The 16,581-nt window shown below is 64.8% G+C and overlaps 1 protein-coding gene and 1 long non-coding RNA gene across 4 annotated transcripts in view; one reads left to right on the top strand and one right to left on the bottom strand.

The window, feature by feature from the left end:
• The window catches only part of LOC119869325, a 55,177-nt gene that overhangs the window by 5,160 nt on the left and 33,436 nt on the right, over positions 1–16,581 (bottom strand). The gene's annotated exons all lie outside the window — the stretch shown is intronic.
• GJB3 (gap junction protein beta 3) lies at positions 6,576–11,921 on the top strand. Of its 3 annotated transcripts, none has more exons than XM_038557973.1 (2): positions 6,576–6,718; positions 10,354–11,921. In XM_038557973.1, the coding sequence occupies exon 2, from the start codon at positions 10,388–10,390 to the stop codon at positions 11,198–11,200; it is 813 nt and encodes a 270-aa protein (XP_038413901.1). In that variant the 5' UTR covers positions 6,576–6,718; positions 10,354–10,387; the 3' UTR covers positions 11,201–11,921. The 3 variants fall into 3 exon arrangements, with proteins under 3 accessions (XP_038413901.1, XP_038413902.1, XP_038413900.1); XM_038557974.1 differs by lacking the exon at positions 6,576–6,718 and adding an exon at positions 7,020–7,106; XM_038557972.1 differs by lacking the exon at positions 6,576–6,718 and adding an exon at positions 7,122–7,272.

Genomic DNA, 16,581 nt, shown 5'->3' with positions numbered 1-16,581 from the left:
CAGGGAGGCTTCCTGGAGGGGCAGGCGGGTGGGATGCTAAGCTAGAAGGAACTGGTCCCGGGGATCCCGGGGCGGGGGGCGGGGGTGGGCTCAGCGGTTTGGCACCTGCCTTCAGCTCAGGGCTCCTACACGGGTCCCGGCATCGAGTTCTGCCTCGGGCTCCCTGCATGGAGCCTGCTTCTCCCTTGGCCTGTGTCTCTGCCTCTCTCTGTGTCTCTCATGAATAAAATCTTTAAAAAAAAAAAAAAAAATGCAAGGAACTGATCCCACAGCCGCTCCGGGTCAGCCAGGGACGGGGCTTATGGTGCATGACGGCTTTATCCACTCACTCGGCAAGTACTCAGTCATCCACAATGCAGCAGCCAGTTTGGGGGCTGAGAAGACAGCAGGGGACACCACAGACCGGACACGCGGCCACCGTCCTCACAGGTCCTGGCGACGGGAAGGACGACGCGCAAGAAGAAACAGCAAAATGCCAAATGGCTTAGCGGTCTTGGCGGCTAAGGAGAAGGGCTAAGCAGGACGGAGGGGGAGGGAAACCGCGATGCTGGATGGGGCCAGGGAGGGCGAAGCGGTGGGCTGCGCGGGGATGCTGGGAAGTGTGCCAGGAGGGAAAGGCGAGCACTGGGGAAGAGCCGCACACGCCGGCGACTGCGTAGACGCCAGCGAGGCCAAGCAACAGGGGAGCCGAGAGGCCAGTGCTCGGACGAGGCCCGGGAAGGACCGGCTCACACGGGGTCCCATGGGCCACCCCCATGCCTGTGGCTGTCGGTCCGAGCCAGCGGAAAGCAGGAGGGCTCCTGGGGGGGGGGGGGGCCTCTCGGTGGCTGTGCTCACGCAGGGGCACTGGGCCGCGGCCAGATTATTTTATAGATAATTTACGTGTTTACATGACAGAGAGAGAGCAAGAGGGCACAAGCAGGGGAAGTGGCAGGCAGAGGGACGGGCAGAGGGAGAAGCAGCGAGCCCGATGTGGGGCTCCATCCCGGGACCCCAGGATCGTGACCCGCACCGAAGGCAGACGCTCAACCCCAGACTTTGAACACATACACATCTGTGAAAGGGGCACCAAGATGACTCAGTGGCAGTGAATGTGGGCCACACACGAGAAGAGTCAACAGTGACTCTCCAGCCTGGGCCCTTACCAAGGAGATGAGTCAAATCCCCGTTGAGTCATCTGGGCGAGTCAAGGATGGAGAAGGATGTGGAGGCTTCCAGGGGGTAGGGGTCAGCTAAAATCAAGACTCCTAGTTCGATTTTAATTTCAAATAATGACTAGGTACTTTTTTTTTTTTTTTTTTTTTTTTTTTTTTAGCATAAGTGAGTCCCACCACGTAGTATCTGAAATTTGAATTTCACTGAGCATGTGCTTTGGGGTTTTGTTCCATTTGGGGGCGTTTTGTTTGCTTGCTTTAGTTTAAATCCGACAGTCCGACTAAGGAACGAGTTTAGTCCGGGACCCGGTAAGCCTGCGACAGGTCACAGCCCCCCCACAGGAGAGGGAGAGCGGCAGGTGCACACCTGAGCCCAGGGGTCGGGGTCAGGCCCCGCTCAGGGGAAGCACTCAGGCCTTGTCAGCCGACGCCCGCCGGTCTCTTAAACCCTGAGGCCGGATGAGCTGGATGAGCTGGCGAAGAGTGAGTCCCTGAGTCCAGAGGAGAGAAGGAGCCGGGAGGCGAGCCCCAGGGCAGTCGGGGAGACGCAGGAGGTGGAGGAAGACCAACCGGGAGGGAAGAGAAGTGAGGAGCGTGAGACAGAGGGCTCGGTTGGAAGGGGCCGAGCAAGGGCCCAGGGCACCAGCGCTGCTTCTGAGGAGTCTGACTACGAAGGAGAATTGGGGTGAGGGGGACTGTGTGGCTTTGCAGCCAGGGAAGCAGCAGCACATGAATCAGGGAAAGACCCAGAACAGAGCAGACGGGGAAGGCGGGGGGAAAAGACGAGGACTGGGCCAGGGTGGGACTTGGGTGCACGTGGGGTGCTAGAGGCCTGGCGGCACTGAGAACAGCCCTGTGCCCCTCGACGTGGGTACAGACGCCCGGGGGGGGGGGGGGGGGGCCTTGGTGTCCCGGGGGGAAGGCGCATCCCGGGACAGCCCCTCTGGCCCTCCCACAGCCCAGAGCCCTCATCCTTCTGCCGGCGGGTCGCTGCCCCAGAGAGGAGAGGGCCTGGCACCCAGGCCTGGCCGCCGTGGACCGAGGACACCCCAGCCCGTGGACCCGGGATACCCCAGCCCCAGAGGAAAGCGCCCGCCTGACACCTGGGCACAGTTCCAGCCCCAGGGGCCTCCCGAGAGTACGGCCAGCGGGTGCCGAGACCTGGGCGGGAGGAGCGCGGGGCCAGGACTCGGGCCTCCCACCCGAGAGCAGGTGTAGGCCCCGAGGCGGGTGTGGGCGGCCGGGCACCTCTAAGCCGCAGCCCCAGCCCCAGCCCGAGGCCAGCTATGGCCTACATGGCCTCCCACACACTCCTGGCTCGGAGCAGAGCGGGGAAGTGGGGCAGCAGCCTCCAGCCTCTCCCCGCGTGGGGTCCCCCAGGGAAGCCCGGCCCGCGGCAGCACCCTCGCCAGGAAGTCACCAGGGCGCCGGAGCCCAAGACCTGGGCCGCGCAGGTGCACGAGCCACGGAACCCTGGCGATCCACCTGTGAAACCCGACGCACGCACGACCACAGGCCACGCACTCGCACAGCCCCCCCCGCCCCCTCCCCGTCAACACACGGCCACGTTCCCACACACCACCGTGCACCGCGCACACACACAGAGCCCCTGCACCCCCGCCCCGCCAACACACAGCCACAGTCCCACGCACGACCGTGCGCCCCACTGGACGCAGCTTCAAACAGTAAGGGAGCGTCTGGGCTCCCTGTGGCCTTAGGGCTCTTGGGCATGTCCTGGAAACCAGAGGCGCTGCAGGGCCTGATGGCAGCCGAGAGTGGGAGCCGCTGCGAAGGGACAAAAGGGACCCCGGGACCATGTGTGGCCAGAGGGCAAAGCGGGGCTCGGGCGGCACTTGGGGGTGCCGCGGGGAGAGCGGGCTTTGGCAGGTGCGTGCCCGACCCACGGGGCAGCGACCTGGGCCCACCTGGGGCTGCAGGAGTCCTCCCAGGAGGATGGTGGGAGAAAGGCTGCTCAGCCCGCATCCTGGGAGGGGCGCTCCTCACCGCGACTAAACCACAGGTCGTGAAAGATCAGATTTTAATACGTGTGACTGCACGAAAAATGCTCTGATCCTGCGTGGCAGGAACTGCTTATATGATGTCAGAACACCCTGAGTGTGCAACGGGGGGGTGGGGCTCGTAGGCAGAGGGCTGCTTTGTTGAATTTATCAAGGGCTCCTAACAATTCCATTATGGGGAAAAAAAGGAAGGGAGGAAGGGAGGAAGGGAGGGAGGGAGGGAGAGGGAGGGAGGAAGGAAGGAAGGAAGAAGAAAGAGAGAGAGAGAGAAAGAAAGGAAAGAAAGAAAGAAAGAAAGAAAAGGAATGAAAGAAAGAAAAATCGATTATGTAAGAGTCCAGGGGAGGACACGGTAAAGGCAAAGGATGGTTCACGGGAAAACAAAACGGACGAGGAGGCTTCCCAAAGCCCCTCATCCTCCCCTGTGATAAGAGAAATCACACACAACGGAAGCTAAGGACAGGCCGCTGGCGAAGGTCGCGCGGGGTGACGGTCTCCATCGGCCAGGATGGGGAGGACGGAGCCGTGGGTCCGCAGAGAAGGTCTGGCCTTATCCGTCAAAATTACAAATAAGCGCACCTGCAACCCCAAACCTGTACTTGGGAGAAGGAATCCTACGGACTGAATTTTAAAATGTGTTAAGTGAAGTTTGTCCAAGGAGGCGCAGGGGCGTTGATAGTGGAAAGAGGGAAGCAGGTGATCACGCGTGGCGTGACCCTCCATCAACGTGGGGCTGCTAAATGTATCACAGGAGATGCGCCACCCGGCTGTGCGGTCCCCTCTAGAGACACGGGCCTCCGGCACCGGCGGGAGGGGGGCCGCTGTCCTGGGGGTGGGACATCGTTGTACCCACAGAGGAAACCGTCCTGCGCTTGGTCAAATGAAAACAGCAAAGGGGGCACCTGGGGGCTCCGTCAGTTAAGTGTCCAGCTCTTGGTTTCAGAGCTGGTTGTGATCTTGCGGTCACGGGATCGGGCCCCGCATAGAGCTCCATGCTCTCTCTCTCCCTGGCCCCCGTCTCAAATAAATAGATAAATAAAATCTTAAAAAAAAAAATACAGCAAAGCACAGAACCGCGGCTGGCCTCCCTTGGGTAATGCCGAAGGAGGAGCATCTACGCAGTCAAAGATGGAGGGTTGTCCATCCATCGGGACAGAAAGGAAAAGCAAGCACGTGGAACCTGGTGATGGGGTGGGCAGCCCGCCCAGGGAGCTGGGGTTCAGGGAGGCATCAGGAGCAGAGCCCCCGGGCCCCAGGCCTTCACCAGGAGAACAGAGGCCAAGCCCTGGGACGTGCCCACGCGGGACACCAGCACGTGAAGCCTCCCAGGCACCCGGAAGCTCAGACGGTGGAGCCTGGGATGCCAGAGGCAGGAAGTGTCCCGAGGAGGAACTGGGTCGCTGTGCCACGGGCTTCCGTAGGCCCAGTGGTGAGGACGGCTGTGACTGTTGCAGTGACCTTGACACGGCCGCCGTGGTGACCGGCGGTGACCATCCGCGCCGTGGATAGGACGCTGTGCAAATGGGTACAAGAGGGACTAGGAAGGCAGTGGGGGCAGCTTTGCCCCGAAATGCCGGGGAGCAACAGGTGGGTCCTCGCAGGACACTGCAAACTCACCGCCCCCCCGCCCCCCGACACACACACAGGAGCACCCGGGCCACCACCACGGGGTCTCAGTGCTTGTCGGGGGCCACAGCCCAGTGAGTAACGGTGGTGTCTGCCCCTGGTTTTGCTCTCCGGCCACGGGCCGACACCCCCTGAGCCGGCTCTGCTGCTTCCTGTCTGCGCGACCCCGGGTGTCACCCAGCCTTACAGGGCCTCGGGCTCCTCACTCTGAAAAGCGGGAAGAGCCGCGCCCCCCACGTGGGGCGCCCTGGGGGACAAAGTCTCCAGGCCGTGCCTGCCGCAAAGACGGTTCCCAACACCCTGTGCGGGGTGGGCGCCCCGTCCAAACCACGAGTAAGTAAGTAGGGTGACCCCGTAAGTGATCTCCCAGGTGTGGGGGCACTTCTGAGAGTCAGGGGGTGATGTTCCTCACCCCAGGCCACAGGCGCCAACCCAAGCAGTCCTGGGAAAATGCTGTCTGCAACCCTGGTGTCAGCATCACCATCTCCATGGAGACAGTGAGGTGACTAAGCTCCCAGGACTCCCACCGCCCCTTGTGACCCGGGCAGCCCGCCTCCTCCCGCAGACCCCGGGGGCAGGCGCTCCAGCCCCAGCACCCCCACCCAGGGCCTGCCCCTCCTCATAATTACTGGCAACCACCACGGGCCCCCACCCAGGCTCCTTCCCAGGCACCCGATTAGTGTGGACGCAGTCTGCTCCGCACCTGGCTCTGCAGAGGGTGCCTCCTGGGGGGGCAGACACCGTGGGGGAAGACCCCGGAGCCCCCCAGCCCGCCCCACTGTTGGGGGGAGGCCCCGGAGCCCCCAGAGTCCTGCGCCCACCCTGGGGGGAGGCCCCGGAGCCCCCAGCCCCGCCCCACCGTCAGGGGGAGGCCCCGGAGCCTCCAGAGCCCCGCCCCACTGCTGGGGGGAGGCCCCGGAGCCCCCCAGCCCCGCCCCACTGTCAGGGGGAGGCCCCGGAGCCCCCAGAGCCCAGTCCCACTGTCTGGGGGAGGCCCCGGAGCCCCCCAGAGCCCCGTCCCACTGTCAGGGGGAGGCCCCGGAGCCCCCCAGAGCCCCGCCCCACTGTCAGGGGGAGGCCCCGGAGCCCCCCAGCCCCGCCCCCCTGCTGGGGGGAGGCCCCGGAGCCCCCCAGCCCCGCCCCACTGTCAGGGGGAGGCCCGGGAGCCCCCCAGCCCCGCCCCACTGTCAGGGGGAGGCCCGGGAGCCCCCCAGCCCCGCCCCACCGTCGGGGGGAGGCCCCGGGAGCCCCCAGCCCCGCCCCACCCCGGGGGGAGGCCCCGGAGCCCCCCAGCCCCGCCCCACCGTCGGGGGGAGCCCCCGGGAGCCCCCAGCCCCGCCCCACTGCCAGGGGGAGGCCCCCAGCCCCCAGAGCCCCGTCCCACTGTCTGGGGGAGGCCCCGGAGCCCCCCAGCCCCGCCCCACTGTCAGGGGGAGGCCCCGGAGCCCCCAGAGCCCCGCCCCCCTGCTGGGGGGAGGCCCCGGAGCCCCCCAGCCCCGCCCCACTGTCAGGGGGAGGCCCGGGAGCCCCCCAGCCCCGCCCCACTGTCTGGGGGAGGCCCCGGAGCCCCCCAGCCCCGCCCCACCGTCGGGGGGAGGCCCCGGGAGCCCCCAGCCCCGCCCCACTGCCAGGGGGAGGCCCCCAGCCCCCAGCCCCCAGCCCCTCCCCTCGGTCGCGGGCGGCCCCGGGCTGCAGGGCGCGGCGCGGCGTGGGCGAGCAGGCTGCGGGCTGTCCCGGGCTGTCCCGGCCGCGGCTTCCCAGCGCCGCCCGCCCCGGAGCTCAGTGGAGCCCTCGCCGCGGCCCTGCCCGCGGCCGCCGATGCCCCCATTTCCCGCACGGAGAAACCGAGGCTCGGAGCAGCGCCGCGCCCCGCGGAAGGCCGCCCGGCCGGGGGGGCCCCGGGCTGCCCCCCGCCCCCCGGTGAGTGCCCCCCGCGACCCCGGGGCCCGGCGAGGCGCGGGCGGGGCGGGGGCCGAGGGGCCTCCCGGGCACCCACCGCCTTCTCGCCCCTGCATCCTGGGCGGGGTGCGCGCCCCAGGGTGGACGGTTCCGCGGACCCCTCTCCCCCCCACGTCTGCAGAGTCGCGAGCTGCTGCCGGGGACAGAGAGAGGCGGGGGCGGCGGGGGCGGCGGGTGAGCGGTATGTGGGGGGTCGGTGGTCCCCGCGGTGGCACTGGGGGGCCTGGCCTCGCGGGGCAAGGCTCGACCCCGGGGTAGGAAAAAGCGGGTGGTGTTGGGGGCCAGCCCGGGGTAATCAGAACCGGCTCCACCAGTCCCCGATCTGGGCTCGGAGGGAAATTCTTTGCAGGTGAGTCGAGTCCCCGGGCTGTGTCAGGTGGGGCTGGACAGACAGGGCCGGAAGGTGCACGCAGGAGGGGGCTGCACCCAGGTGGGTGTCCGAGGCACGGTCCCCTCCCGGAGGGCTGGCAGCCAGGGCTGCAACCACCACTCCGGGGGTTTGGAGCTCCCACCAGGTGAGTGGCCGGCTGGGGAGGGAATGCGCCCAAGAGCCTCCCCGCAGCTCCACAAAGTAGGAATTCCTTCCCTGGAGAGATAAGGAGTGGATGCCAAAAATATCAAGGGGTTCTTGGAAGTCACCTGGCTAGTCAGTGGCCGAGCGGAGGCCAGGATCCAGGTAGGACGCAGGGCTCAGCGCCCATTCCGCTGCGGCCCCCCAAGGCCAGGTGTGGGAGGAGCAGGTGCGGGAGAAGAGGATGGTCTCCTGGGGGAAGGTCTCGTTCAGAACCCCCATCCCGCCACGCATCCCCAGAGAACAGGCACCCGGGGACCCAGGTGTCCAGAGGCAACCGTGCCTCCTCCTGTCCGGAGTGGGGGAGCCCTTCCCCTGGGCTGCCGGGTCCAGACTGTTCCTCGGGAGCAGCGCCTGCACCTCACCCGGGGAGTCCGCGGGTGGGGGTTAGTTTACCCGCCCAGCATCCCGGGGCCTACTATGTGCCAGCCCGGGCGGGCGCTGGGCATAAAGCAGCAGGCAAGAGGCGCTGCGCCCCAGTGAGGGCGACGGTGATAAGCAGAAACAAAACAGCGTTTTGGCTTCAGGTGGTGGTTAAACTCAAGGAAGAAAATGAAGGGGACGGGAGGGCAGGGGCTCCTTGATCCAGAGTAATGTGTGGAGGCCACCAAGGCGATGTGTGAGCAGAGCCCTCAGTGATGAGAAGGACCCGGCCACACAGGGTTCTGGGGACAGAGCCGTCTAGGCCGCAGGGACATTTGCAAAACCCCAAAAACCCCCAGTGTGGCCAGAGCCGAGAGGATCAGGGCGAGGCTACAGGAGAGGAGGGCAAGAACTGGGAATAATTCGGAGCGTTACGTGAAGCCAGTAGAAAGTTTCAAACAACAGTGACGCGATCCAGTCTAACGGACTCTAGGGACCCAGGACGGGAAGCTGAAAGGCCAGCGAGGAGACCGTGTGTGACACCCGCAGGCGCCACGGGGCTGGGGGGTGGGGAGGGCGATCTTGCAGGGTCTGCACCTGCACGCCTCTTGCACGCTCACACACCCAGCTCCAAGAGCGCCCGCGTGTGTGCACAGGCCCACACAGGCACACGGGGAGACACGTGTTCCCACACCCAGGCCGGCACCCAGAAGTTCTCCGGCCGACCCGCCCGTCCACACCCTCTGAGTCACTCCAGCGCTGGGAAGAAAATGTGTGATTCAAGGGCCTGAACAAAGTATGGCTCCCTCCCACAAAGGCCTGGCATCCGGCTGGGGCTCCCCCCAGGCTCTGGCACCGAGAGGCGGGAACGCAGTCTCTAGAGTTCCCCTGGGCCTGGGGCGCCGGGAGCCAGACCGTTATCACATCCCCCAGTCACCCCCAACCTGAATGGTCTTCCAACTTCACCACCTGCTGACTGTGAGACCTTGGGGAGGTTATTTCTCCTCTCCACGGGAATTTCCTCTCTAGCACGGGGGTTGCTGGGGAGGGAGAGTTTCCTCCGCCCTTCAGGGTCCTTCTAGCTGGGGGCGCCCGGGGGGCTCAGTGCTGGAGCTCCTGCCTTCGGCCCAGGGCATGACCCCGGGGTCCCGGGATCGAGTCCCGCATCGGGCTTCCCGCATGGAGCCTGCTTCTTCCTCTGCCTGTGTCTCCGCCTCTCTCTGTGGGTCTCTCATGAAAAAATAAATACAATCTTTAAAAATTTTTTTAAAAAAGTCCTTCTAGCTGGACTCAGAATAATTAACAGGAGGAAATCTAGTTTAATCGAGTATATATGGGGAACCCACACAGGTATGAGACTCCAAATACAGGTAAAATGAGGTAGACGTGTCATCCTGAAGTAAAGAGAAGGGAATAGGGAGTCAGGGACTTCAGAGGTAAGGGATATTTAGGAAATATTTAGGAAAGTAGACACATTTAGGAAATAAATGTCTTCTTGGCCACTCAGAGACAGTGGGACGTAGAGGACTTTGGTCAAACAGGCCTTGCCAGTTTCCTCCCTAGTTATCTGTGCTGACACCTCTCTTCCCGGAGCAGGTCCTCTATCTGAATTCCTTTAGGCAGCTGGAGGACAGGTGAAGAGCTTTTTCTGAATCTGATGGGTTTTGATTTTTTTTTTTAAGATTTTATTTATTTATTCATGAGACTCACTTCCCGCCCCCCTCCCCCCGTCACGCCCTGTACCCAAGGCAGATGCTCAACCTCCAAGCCTTCCCAGGGGCCCCGTTTTGATTGTTTTTAACCCAAAGCGATCTTCATGGCCAAGTGACCTATTCCAGGGTGGCCCACCCTCTGCCCCTCGGGGCCCACAGCCCCACCCTCACAGGGCCTCAGTGAAATCGGCCAGAACCTGGCCTGGGGCAGCATTGGACAGAGAAGGGGAGGGGAGGTGGTGCAGAGCACAGCCTTGAGCCCAACTGTAGATTTTTTCTTTTATTTTGTTTTTTAAAGAATTCATGTATTTATTCATGAAAGACAGAGACAGAGAGGCAGAGACAAAGACAAAGGGAGAAGCAGGCTCCATGCAGGGAGGTGATGCGGGACTCGATCCCAGGTCTCCAGGATCATGCCCTGGGCTGCAGGCAGATGCTTCACACCTGAGCCGCCCAGGTGCCCCCCAACCCTAGTTTTAAATGCGTGACGTGGCATCTAGATTTCAGCGAGTGGCCCGCGGTACTGAGCCCTTACTCGGAGCTAAGTGCTTTACAGCTGTTACCTCCATCCGCACAGGAGGAGCGTAATAGTATCTTCCTGGTGTGCTCACTTTTTTTTAATTTAAACTCAATTTGCCAACGTGTACATCATTAGCTTCAGAGGTAGTTTGTTTCCAATTATTCATGGTGGGGGAGGGTCATTGTGGAGCTCCAGCTCCGTGGATCAGCAAGCACACGTTCCCTTCCTCCCCACGCTCAGGCCCTGAGGCTGGGATGGTCATGTGACCTCCCTACACCTGCCCCACCTGACGCAGAGCCTGGGGACAGGAGCAGCCCTGACCCCAAGTCATTGGCTGATCCAGCGGATCCCTCCAGGGGAACCCCGGACGCACACACCCCACCAGCGTCCCTGAGTCACTGACGCGGCCTTTTCCCTCTGACTCCGGCAGGTGGGCTCGGGCCCCGGCTGCCCGGCCGGACGCCATGGACTGGAAGACGCTGCAGGCCCTGCTGAGCGGCGTGAACAAGTACTCCACGGCCTTCGGGCGCATCTGGCTGTCGGTGGTGTTCGTCTTCCGGGTCCTGGTGTACGTGGTGGCCGCCGAGCGCGTGTGGGGTGACGAGCAGAAGGACTTCGACTGCAACACCAAGCAGCCCGGCTGCACCAACGTCTGCTACGACGACTTCTTCCCCATCTCCAACATCCGGCTCTGGGCGCTGCAGCTCATCTTCGTCACCTGCCCGTCGCTGCTAGTCATGCTGCATGTGGCCTACCGCGAGGAGCGCGAGCGCCGCCACCGGCTCAAGCACGGGGACCAGTGCGCCCGGCTGTACGCCGACGCGGGCAAGAAGCACGGCGGCCTGTGGTGGACCTACCTGCTCAGCCTCGTCTTCAAGCTCGCCATCGAGCTCCTCTTTCTGTACGTGCTGCACACGCTGTGGCGCGGCTTTGCCATGCCGCGCCTGGTGCAGTGCGCCAACGTGGCCCCCTGCCCCAACGTGGTGGACTGCTACATCGCGCGGCCCACCGAGAAGAAGGTCTTCACCTACTTCATGGTGGGCGCCTCCGCCGTCTGCATCGTGCTCACCATCTGCGAGATCTGCTATCTCATCTTCCACAGGCTCCTGCGCCGCGTAACCAGGAACAGGTCCCCCAAGAGCCGCGGCCCCCCATCCTCCACCAGCCGGGCCTCCACCTGCCGCTGCCACCACAAGCTGGTGGACGCTGGAGAGCTGGGCTGCGACGGCGGTGACGACGAGGGGCACGCATCAGCGCCCCACATGACCCCCATATGACCTCCCCGGCGGGGCAGCGACCCTGGAGCTACCCCCGGGGCCAGGTACGGGGGCGGGGGGTCCTACAGGTGCTGGCTGCCCCCACTCTGAACTCACTCATCTATCCAGTTTCATTTTAGGGGCAGACTTTTTGAGCACGGGGCACTGCGCCGTCTGCCTGGGGGTAAATCGGAGCCCAGGATGAGCGGCCGGCCCCTGGGGGACGCAGCCCCTGAAACAAGCCAGTCACCTGCCGCCTGCAAGGGGACACCTGGGGGGGCCCACGGGAGGCGGCGGCCGGCCGGGCGAGGCTTCCCCGAGGCAGTGGTGCTCTCTGGCAGAGAGAACAGCAGGTGCAGAGCCTCGGAGGCCACGAGGAGGGAGATGCCTGTCCTGGTGGGACCCACCGGATCCAAGGGAGTCCCCACTCCCTCCGGACGAGCGCCCAGCTTTCTGGGCTGGGGAGGAAGTCGTCCCAGCAGTGGGACATCTGGAGGCCGGACAGTGAGCGCGTGAAGAGGAGCGGGAGGCGGCTCCGGGGACACTGGCTCCTGCCCGAGGGACGCCGTGACCTTCTCCGACCCCACGGCCCTCAGGGGAAGCCTGCGCAATCCCATTCTCTGCTGCGCCCCCAGGTTCAGGCAGCTTTGCTCCCATCTGCCCCCCAGATGTGCTGACCCGCCTCTGAGACCTGAGGCCGATGCTCCTAGAAATCAATAAAGCCTGTGTTTTATAGAGTGGCCCCATCCTGTGTCCTGCGCTCCCCCCCCAAGAGCCTGAGGGCAGGGATGGCACCCCGGGGTTGGGGTGAAGCAAGGGTGGGGCCGAGCCAAGGCTGGAGCAGAAGTTAGGGGCTGGGCCGGGAACCGACCGGCCGCGTTGTGATTACAGGTGCGGTCACAGGAGGGCACTGCGCTCCCTCCGCAACAGCACTGGTGGCCTTTCCAGAGCCGCCGGAGCGCACGCGCAAAACCAGCGTCCTCTCTGTGGACGAGTCACCCCCCTCCGCCTTGACAGCCCGGGCTCCCCAGGAACCGCATCCCCACCTGCGTGCACAGCATCCCCGTGACTCACGCTCTCGCTCCCTACGTGTGCTCGCAGCAGGCCACCGGTCTCCAAACTCCCAGCCCCACTCCAGCGTCATTCAGCTCCATCCTCTCCCCAAGCGGCGTCAGCACCCCGGGCCCTGGCTGGAGGCTGAGCCCGCGGCGGGAGGAGGAGCCGAGCTCACCAGCCCAGGGCCTGGGGGACACAGGAATGCGCTCGCCCCGGAGAGGGGGTGGGGACCGGCCACGTAGAGGACACCGGCATCCAGGCCAGGCCAGAGTGGAGAGCAAAGGGGGTGCGGCGCTCGACGAAATCCAGGAAGACATTTAGCGACCGTGACAGCCAGAGCCAGTGGCCAGAGACGTAGGGGCCGCGAGCCAGGAGCCCACGCAGGCAGGAGAGGGCAGGGCTCTGCGCCCACGGGACGGGCTGTGGCTCACCTGTGCCCCTTCATCGGCAGGCTGGGTATGCCAGCCGACTTCGAGGGCGCCGGGGGTGGGCGAACACACCCCCCCCACCCCCGGGTCTGGATCACAGCTGAGCCACCGCGCTGCACCTGGCGCAGACCTTCAGGACCTCAGACCCGTCACCAGTGCCGGGGACGTGCATCAGTCAGGGTCCCAAGCAGAGACAGGCACTTAGAAGGGCTTCTTTGAGGGGCTGCTTTAAAAGTTATGGGCACGACTGGGGCACCCGGTCCCTGGATGAGGCGTCTGACTCCTGATTTCAGCTCAAGTCACGATCCCAGAGGCGTGAGACCCGGCCCAGCATCGGGCTCCAGGCCAGGTGTGGCGCCTGCTGGGGATGCTCTGTGTCTCCCTTCTCCCATAGTCACCGGTGTCCCTGCCCCAGGCACCCCAAGCTCACCCACCCGGGATGCCCTCAGCCGTCCCTGCCCCGGGGGACCTCGAGCTCAGCCACCGGGGATGCCCTTGGCCGTCCCTGCCCAGGGGTCCCCAACCTCACCCACCCAAGGGTCCCCTCGGCCGTCCCTGCCCCAGAGGCCCCGAGCTCACCCACTCGGGATGCCCTTGGCCGTCCCTGCCCTGGGGGTCTCCGAGCTCACCCACCTGCCACCCCCCCCCCCCGCCCCCGCCATCCCGGCATGACTGCTCCTCCAGCCCCAGCTGGGCTTCTGCAGATTGCGGTTGGAACGCGGTGGAAGGAATGTCCCCGCCCCGCGCCCACCTTGGGCCTGAGCAGGACCACTCCGCGTCCCCAGCAGCACATGTTCACCGTCCGAGTCCCCGCACCAGGCTGTCGCCACAAGGTGGCTCTCGTGTCCCCCGGTCTGCTCTCAGTCCCCGTGGCGGGAGGACGCACTTGGGATTGCAGAAAGGCTGGGTTGGGGTCAGACCCGCAGCCCCGCGGCCACGCCGCCTGCAGGAAGGAGCACGGCCACCACGCCGCCAGGGTGAACGGGAGACTGTCTCGGACCCGTCACCCTGGTCCAAAGCTATTACAGACTGAATATTCGCGTCCCCCCAAGATTCATACGTTGAAATCCTACCCTCCGCGTGACGGCGTGTGGAACGGGGGCCTTCCGAGATGGAGCCTCAGGAATGGGATTGGTGCCACTCAAAGAAGAGACACGGGAGGGATGACCTTTGCCTCCTCACCCTGGGAGGACAGCCCCGGGTAAAGCGGGAAGGGGTCGTCCCCAGGAGCCCAGCCACGCTGGACCCCCCCCACCCCGATCCCGGGCCTCCGGCCCCCAGAACTGCGAGAAGCACATTTCCGCCATCTGAGCCCCCGGTGTGTGGCACTGGGTCCTGGCGCAGGAGCGAGGGCAGCCCCATCAGCGGCCCCTGGGCCTCAGGGCCTTTGCACTCTCTCTTGGTTCCTTCCACCTGGAAGGCGCTGTCCCCCACCCCCCAGAGCCACAGGGCTCCCTCCCTCCCTCCCTCCCTCCCTCCCTCCCTTCAGGTTGCAATTCCCTTCAACAGGGAAACTGCGCCCCCTGCACCCTCCCGCCCCTGCTTCCCACGAAGCATTTGTCACCACCTCGCAGGTCCCCACAGCCACAGCGTAAAATCCACCAGGGCAGGGACTCTGAGGTCGGCCCCGGCTTGATCTCCAGTGTCTAGGACAGTGTCTCAGCACCCGGGGTGCTCAGTAAAACTCTGTGGAATTAGTAAATGCCTACATGGACCCTGCTACGATGGGGGGCTTGGGGGGGGTATAAATGCGACCCAGCCCCTGCCCTCCGGAGCCCCAGGCCAAGGGGGCGGAGACAGTACGTGATGCCCCTAGGGTGGGAGGACTGAAGCAGCAGGTGTTTAGCCAGAACAGAACTTCAGATTTGCAAGATGAGAAAGTTCAGGGGCTTGGTCCTCGACCCCGCGGACGTACTTAGGACGCACATTTCTAAATGGCACATTTCTAAATGGTTAGAACGGTCAATTTTATGTTGTGTGTCTTTCAACAACAAAGATAAAAATTTTAAAAACAACAACAGGTCCGCAGATAAAACAACGTGGGCGGTATCTGAGCCCCCAGCAGCGCCAGGGCTCACCTAGCCAACCTGGCGCAGGCCGGGGCCAGCACAGGGACTTCTGGGGGACGGGGCGGGGGTGGGGGGGGGTGGCACACAGCAGAATCCTGAATGACGTGAGGGCGCTGCTGCAGGGGGGACGCAGGGACACAGGCCCGGGGCCCCCCGCAGTGAAGGCGGGCAGGGGGATGAGGCCGGGAGGGCAACGGGAGCCACAGCGGGGCCGCGTGCACCAGACCCTGGCGGGGGAGGCCAGGAGACCGGCTGGGAGGCCACTGAGGCAGTGGGAACAGAGGGAGGGTGGGGCTCCGGGATGACCCCCAGGCGGAGCGGCCACCCCGGGGGCTGACCCCACCCTGCTTCCTTGGAAAGCGCGACCCCAGGGCGCCGAGGAAGGGCTGAGGACACGGTGAAGGGCCTTGCCGTCCCCACCTGCTCCCCCTCCTGCCAGCAGATGACGTCAGGCCCAGGAGAGGAACTCTGGGAGCAGAGGCCTGGGGGGGGGCCTCCAGGGACCTCCGTTCTCATGCCCTCAGGGGTCAGGGCTAAGTGGGCGCAGTTGTCCGCGGTGGAAATCCAGGAGGCTGGGCCCGGCCTGGCCCCAAGGGACGGGCCTGGGAGGGAGGCCTGAGCCAAGGTCTGGGCCAAGCCCACCCCCCTCACCGCCCACAAGTCCTGTGGCTCTCAGGGACCCATCCCTGGGTCACCGGGAGTCCAAGGACTGGAGCTTTTTAAGGCAACTGCTTTGTTTCTGAGTTCCAGGGCCGAGCCGTGGGCTGCCTGGATCTCCTATCCCCTCCGCCACCCCCCGCCCCCTGCTCATTACCAGCCACTACTATCCCCATTCTACAGAGGAAGAAACTGAGGCACCGGGGTCAACAGCAGAGTCGCAGCTTCTAGGCCCTTCTGCGTCTGCCCAGCAACATCTCAGCCCCCAAGGGGCAGCGGCCAAGGTCTCTGAGGCCCCCTCAACTGGCTAATTCCTCGAAAGCCTCACTAACCAAGTCTCCCCTTACTCACCCTGTAGTCGGCAAGAAAACTTTCCATATTTACAACCTCAGGCTTACCCCAGGGTTGGGATGCTCAGTTCCTGCCCCCTGGAGGGGTCGGTGGGGGAGGGGCAGGCACACCTGGCAGGTTTCCCGCCAAGCCCCACCCCGCGGACCAGGGCGACCCCTCCTGGAGGTTCATCCTCCCCGTTAAGGAGGCGGGTGCCGCCCACCTCTTATTGCTGAGAGTGGGATCCAAACTCAAGGTGGGGGGCCCTCCCCTTCAGCGTCCAGGGCCTCGGGGGGTGCTCAGTGACCTCTGATCGGCCGCCCCGAGTGGGGATGTTTGAGAAGCCGGGGAGGCTTCAGGCCGGGTGGAGAGCCAGCTCCCCCACACTCTGGGGGTGCAGAGAACCCCTCTCCCAGGGTGCTTTCCCGGTCCCCAGGGGCCGCCGAGTCCTGCACAGCCCGGGCCGCTGGCCCACCCACAAATCAGCGGCCTTCTGGCTCCTTTCCTCTACCAAGGGCAAGAGGCCCCTAGGGTTAAAGAAAGGCCCTTCCGGGGAGGCGCCCACACCCTTACCCCCATCTGCCCATCCCTCGAGCCCTCAGGTCAGCTGCAGGACCAGAAAGTTCTCAGCGATCCCTTCACGCCCAGCCGTCCTAAGGCGCTCGGGTTCCAGAACCAGGAGGGTCGGGCTGGAACACGGCGCAAAGGGCAAAGCAGGGGCCGCAGACCCCCCCACCCCCAGGCCCCCCAGGCCCATCCTCGGCCTGCCTGGGGCGCCTGCACCTCCCCGGCCCGTCCCCGCCCCACAGCGCCGCTTCCTGCCCCCACCCCGCCCCTCGGCGCTATTTAAGGCCCCGCCGCC

This window comes from Canis lupus, chromosome 15 (genome assembly GCF_011100685.1).
Source record: "Canis lupus familiaris isolate Mischka breed German Shepherd chromosome 15, alternate assembly UU_Cfam_GSD_1.0, whole genome shotgun sequence".
Lineage (NCBI taxonomy): Eukaryota > Metazoa > Chordata > Mammalia > Carnivora > Canidae > Canis > Canis lupus.
Note: the sequence above shows the minus strand (reverse complement) of the source record. Positions and strands in the feature narration are given on the sequence as shown.

What these genes read in the sequence shown, in the direction of transcription:
- GJB3 (XM_038557973.1), top strand. Translation starts at nt 10,388, where the DNA reads ATGGACTGGAAGACGCTGCAGGCCCTGCTGAGCGGCGTGAACAAGTAC.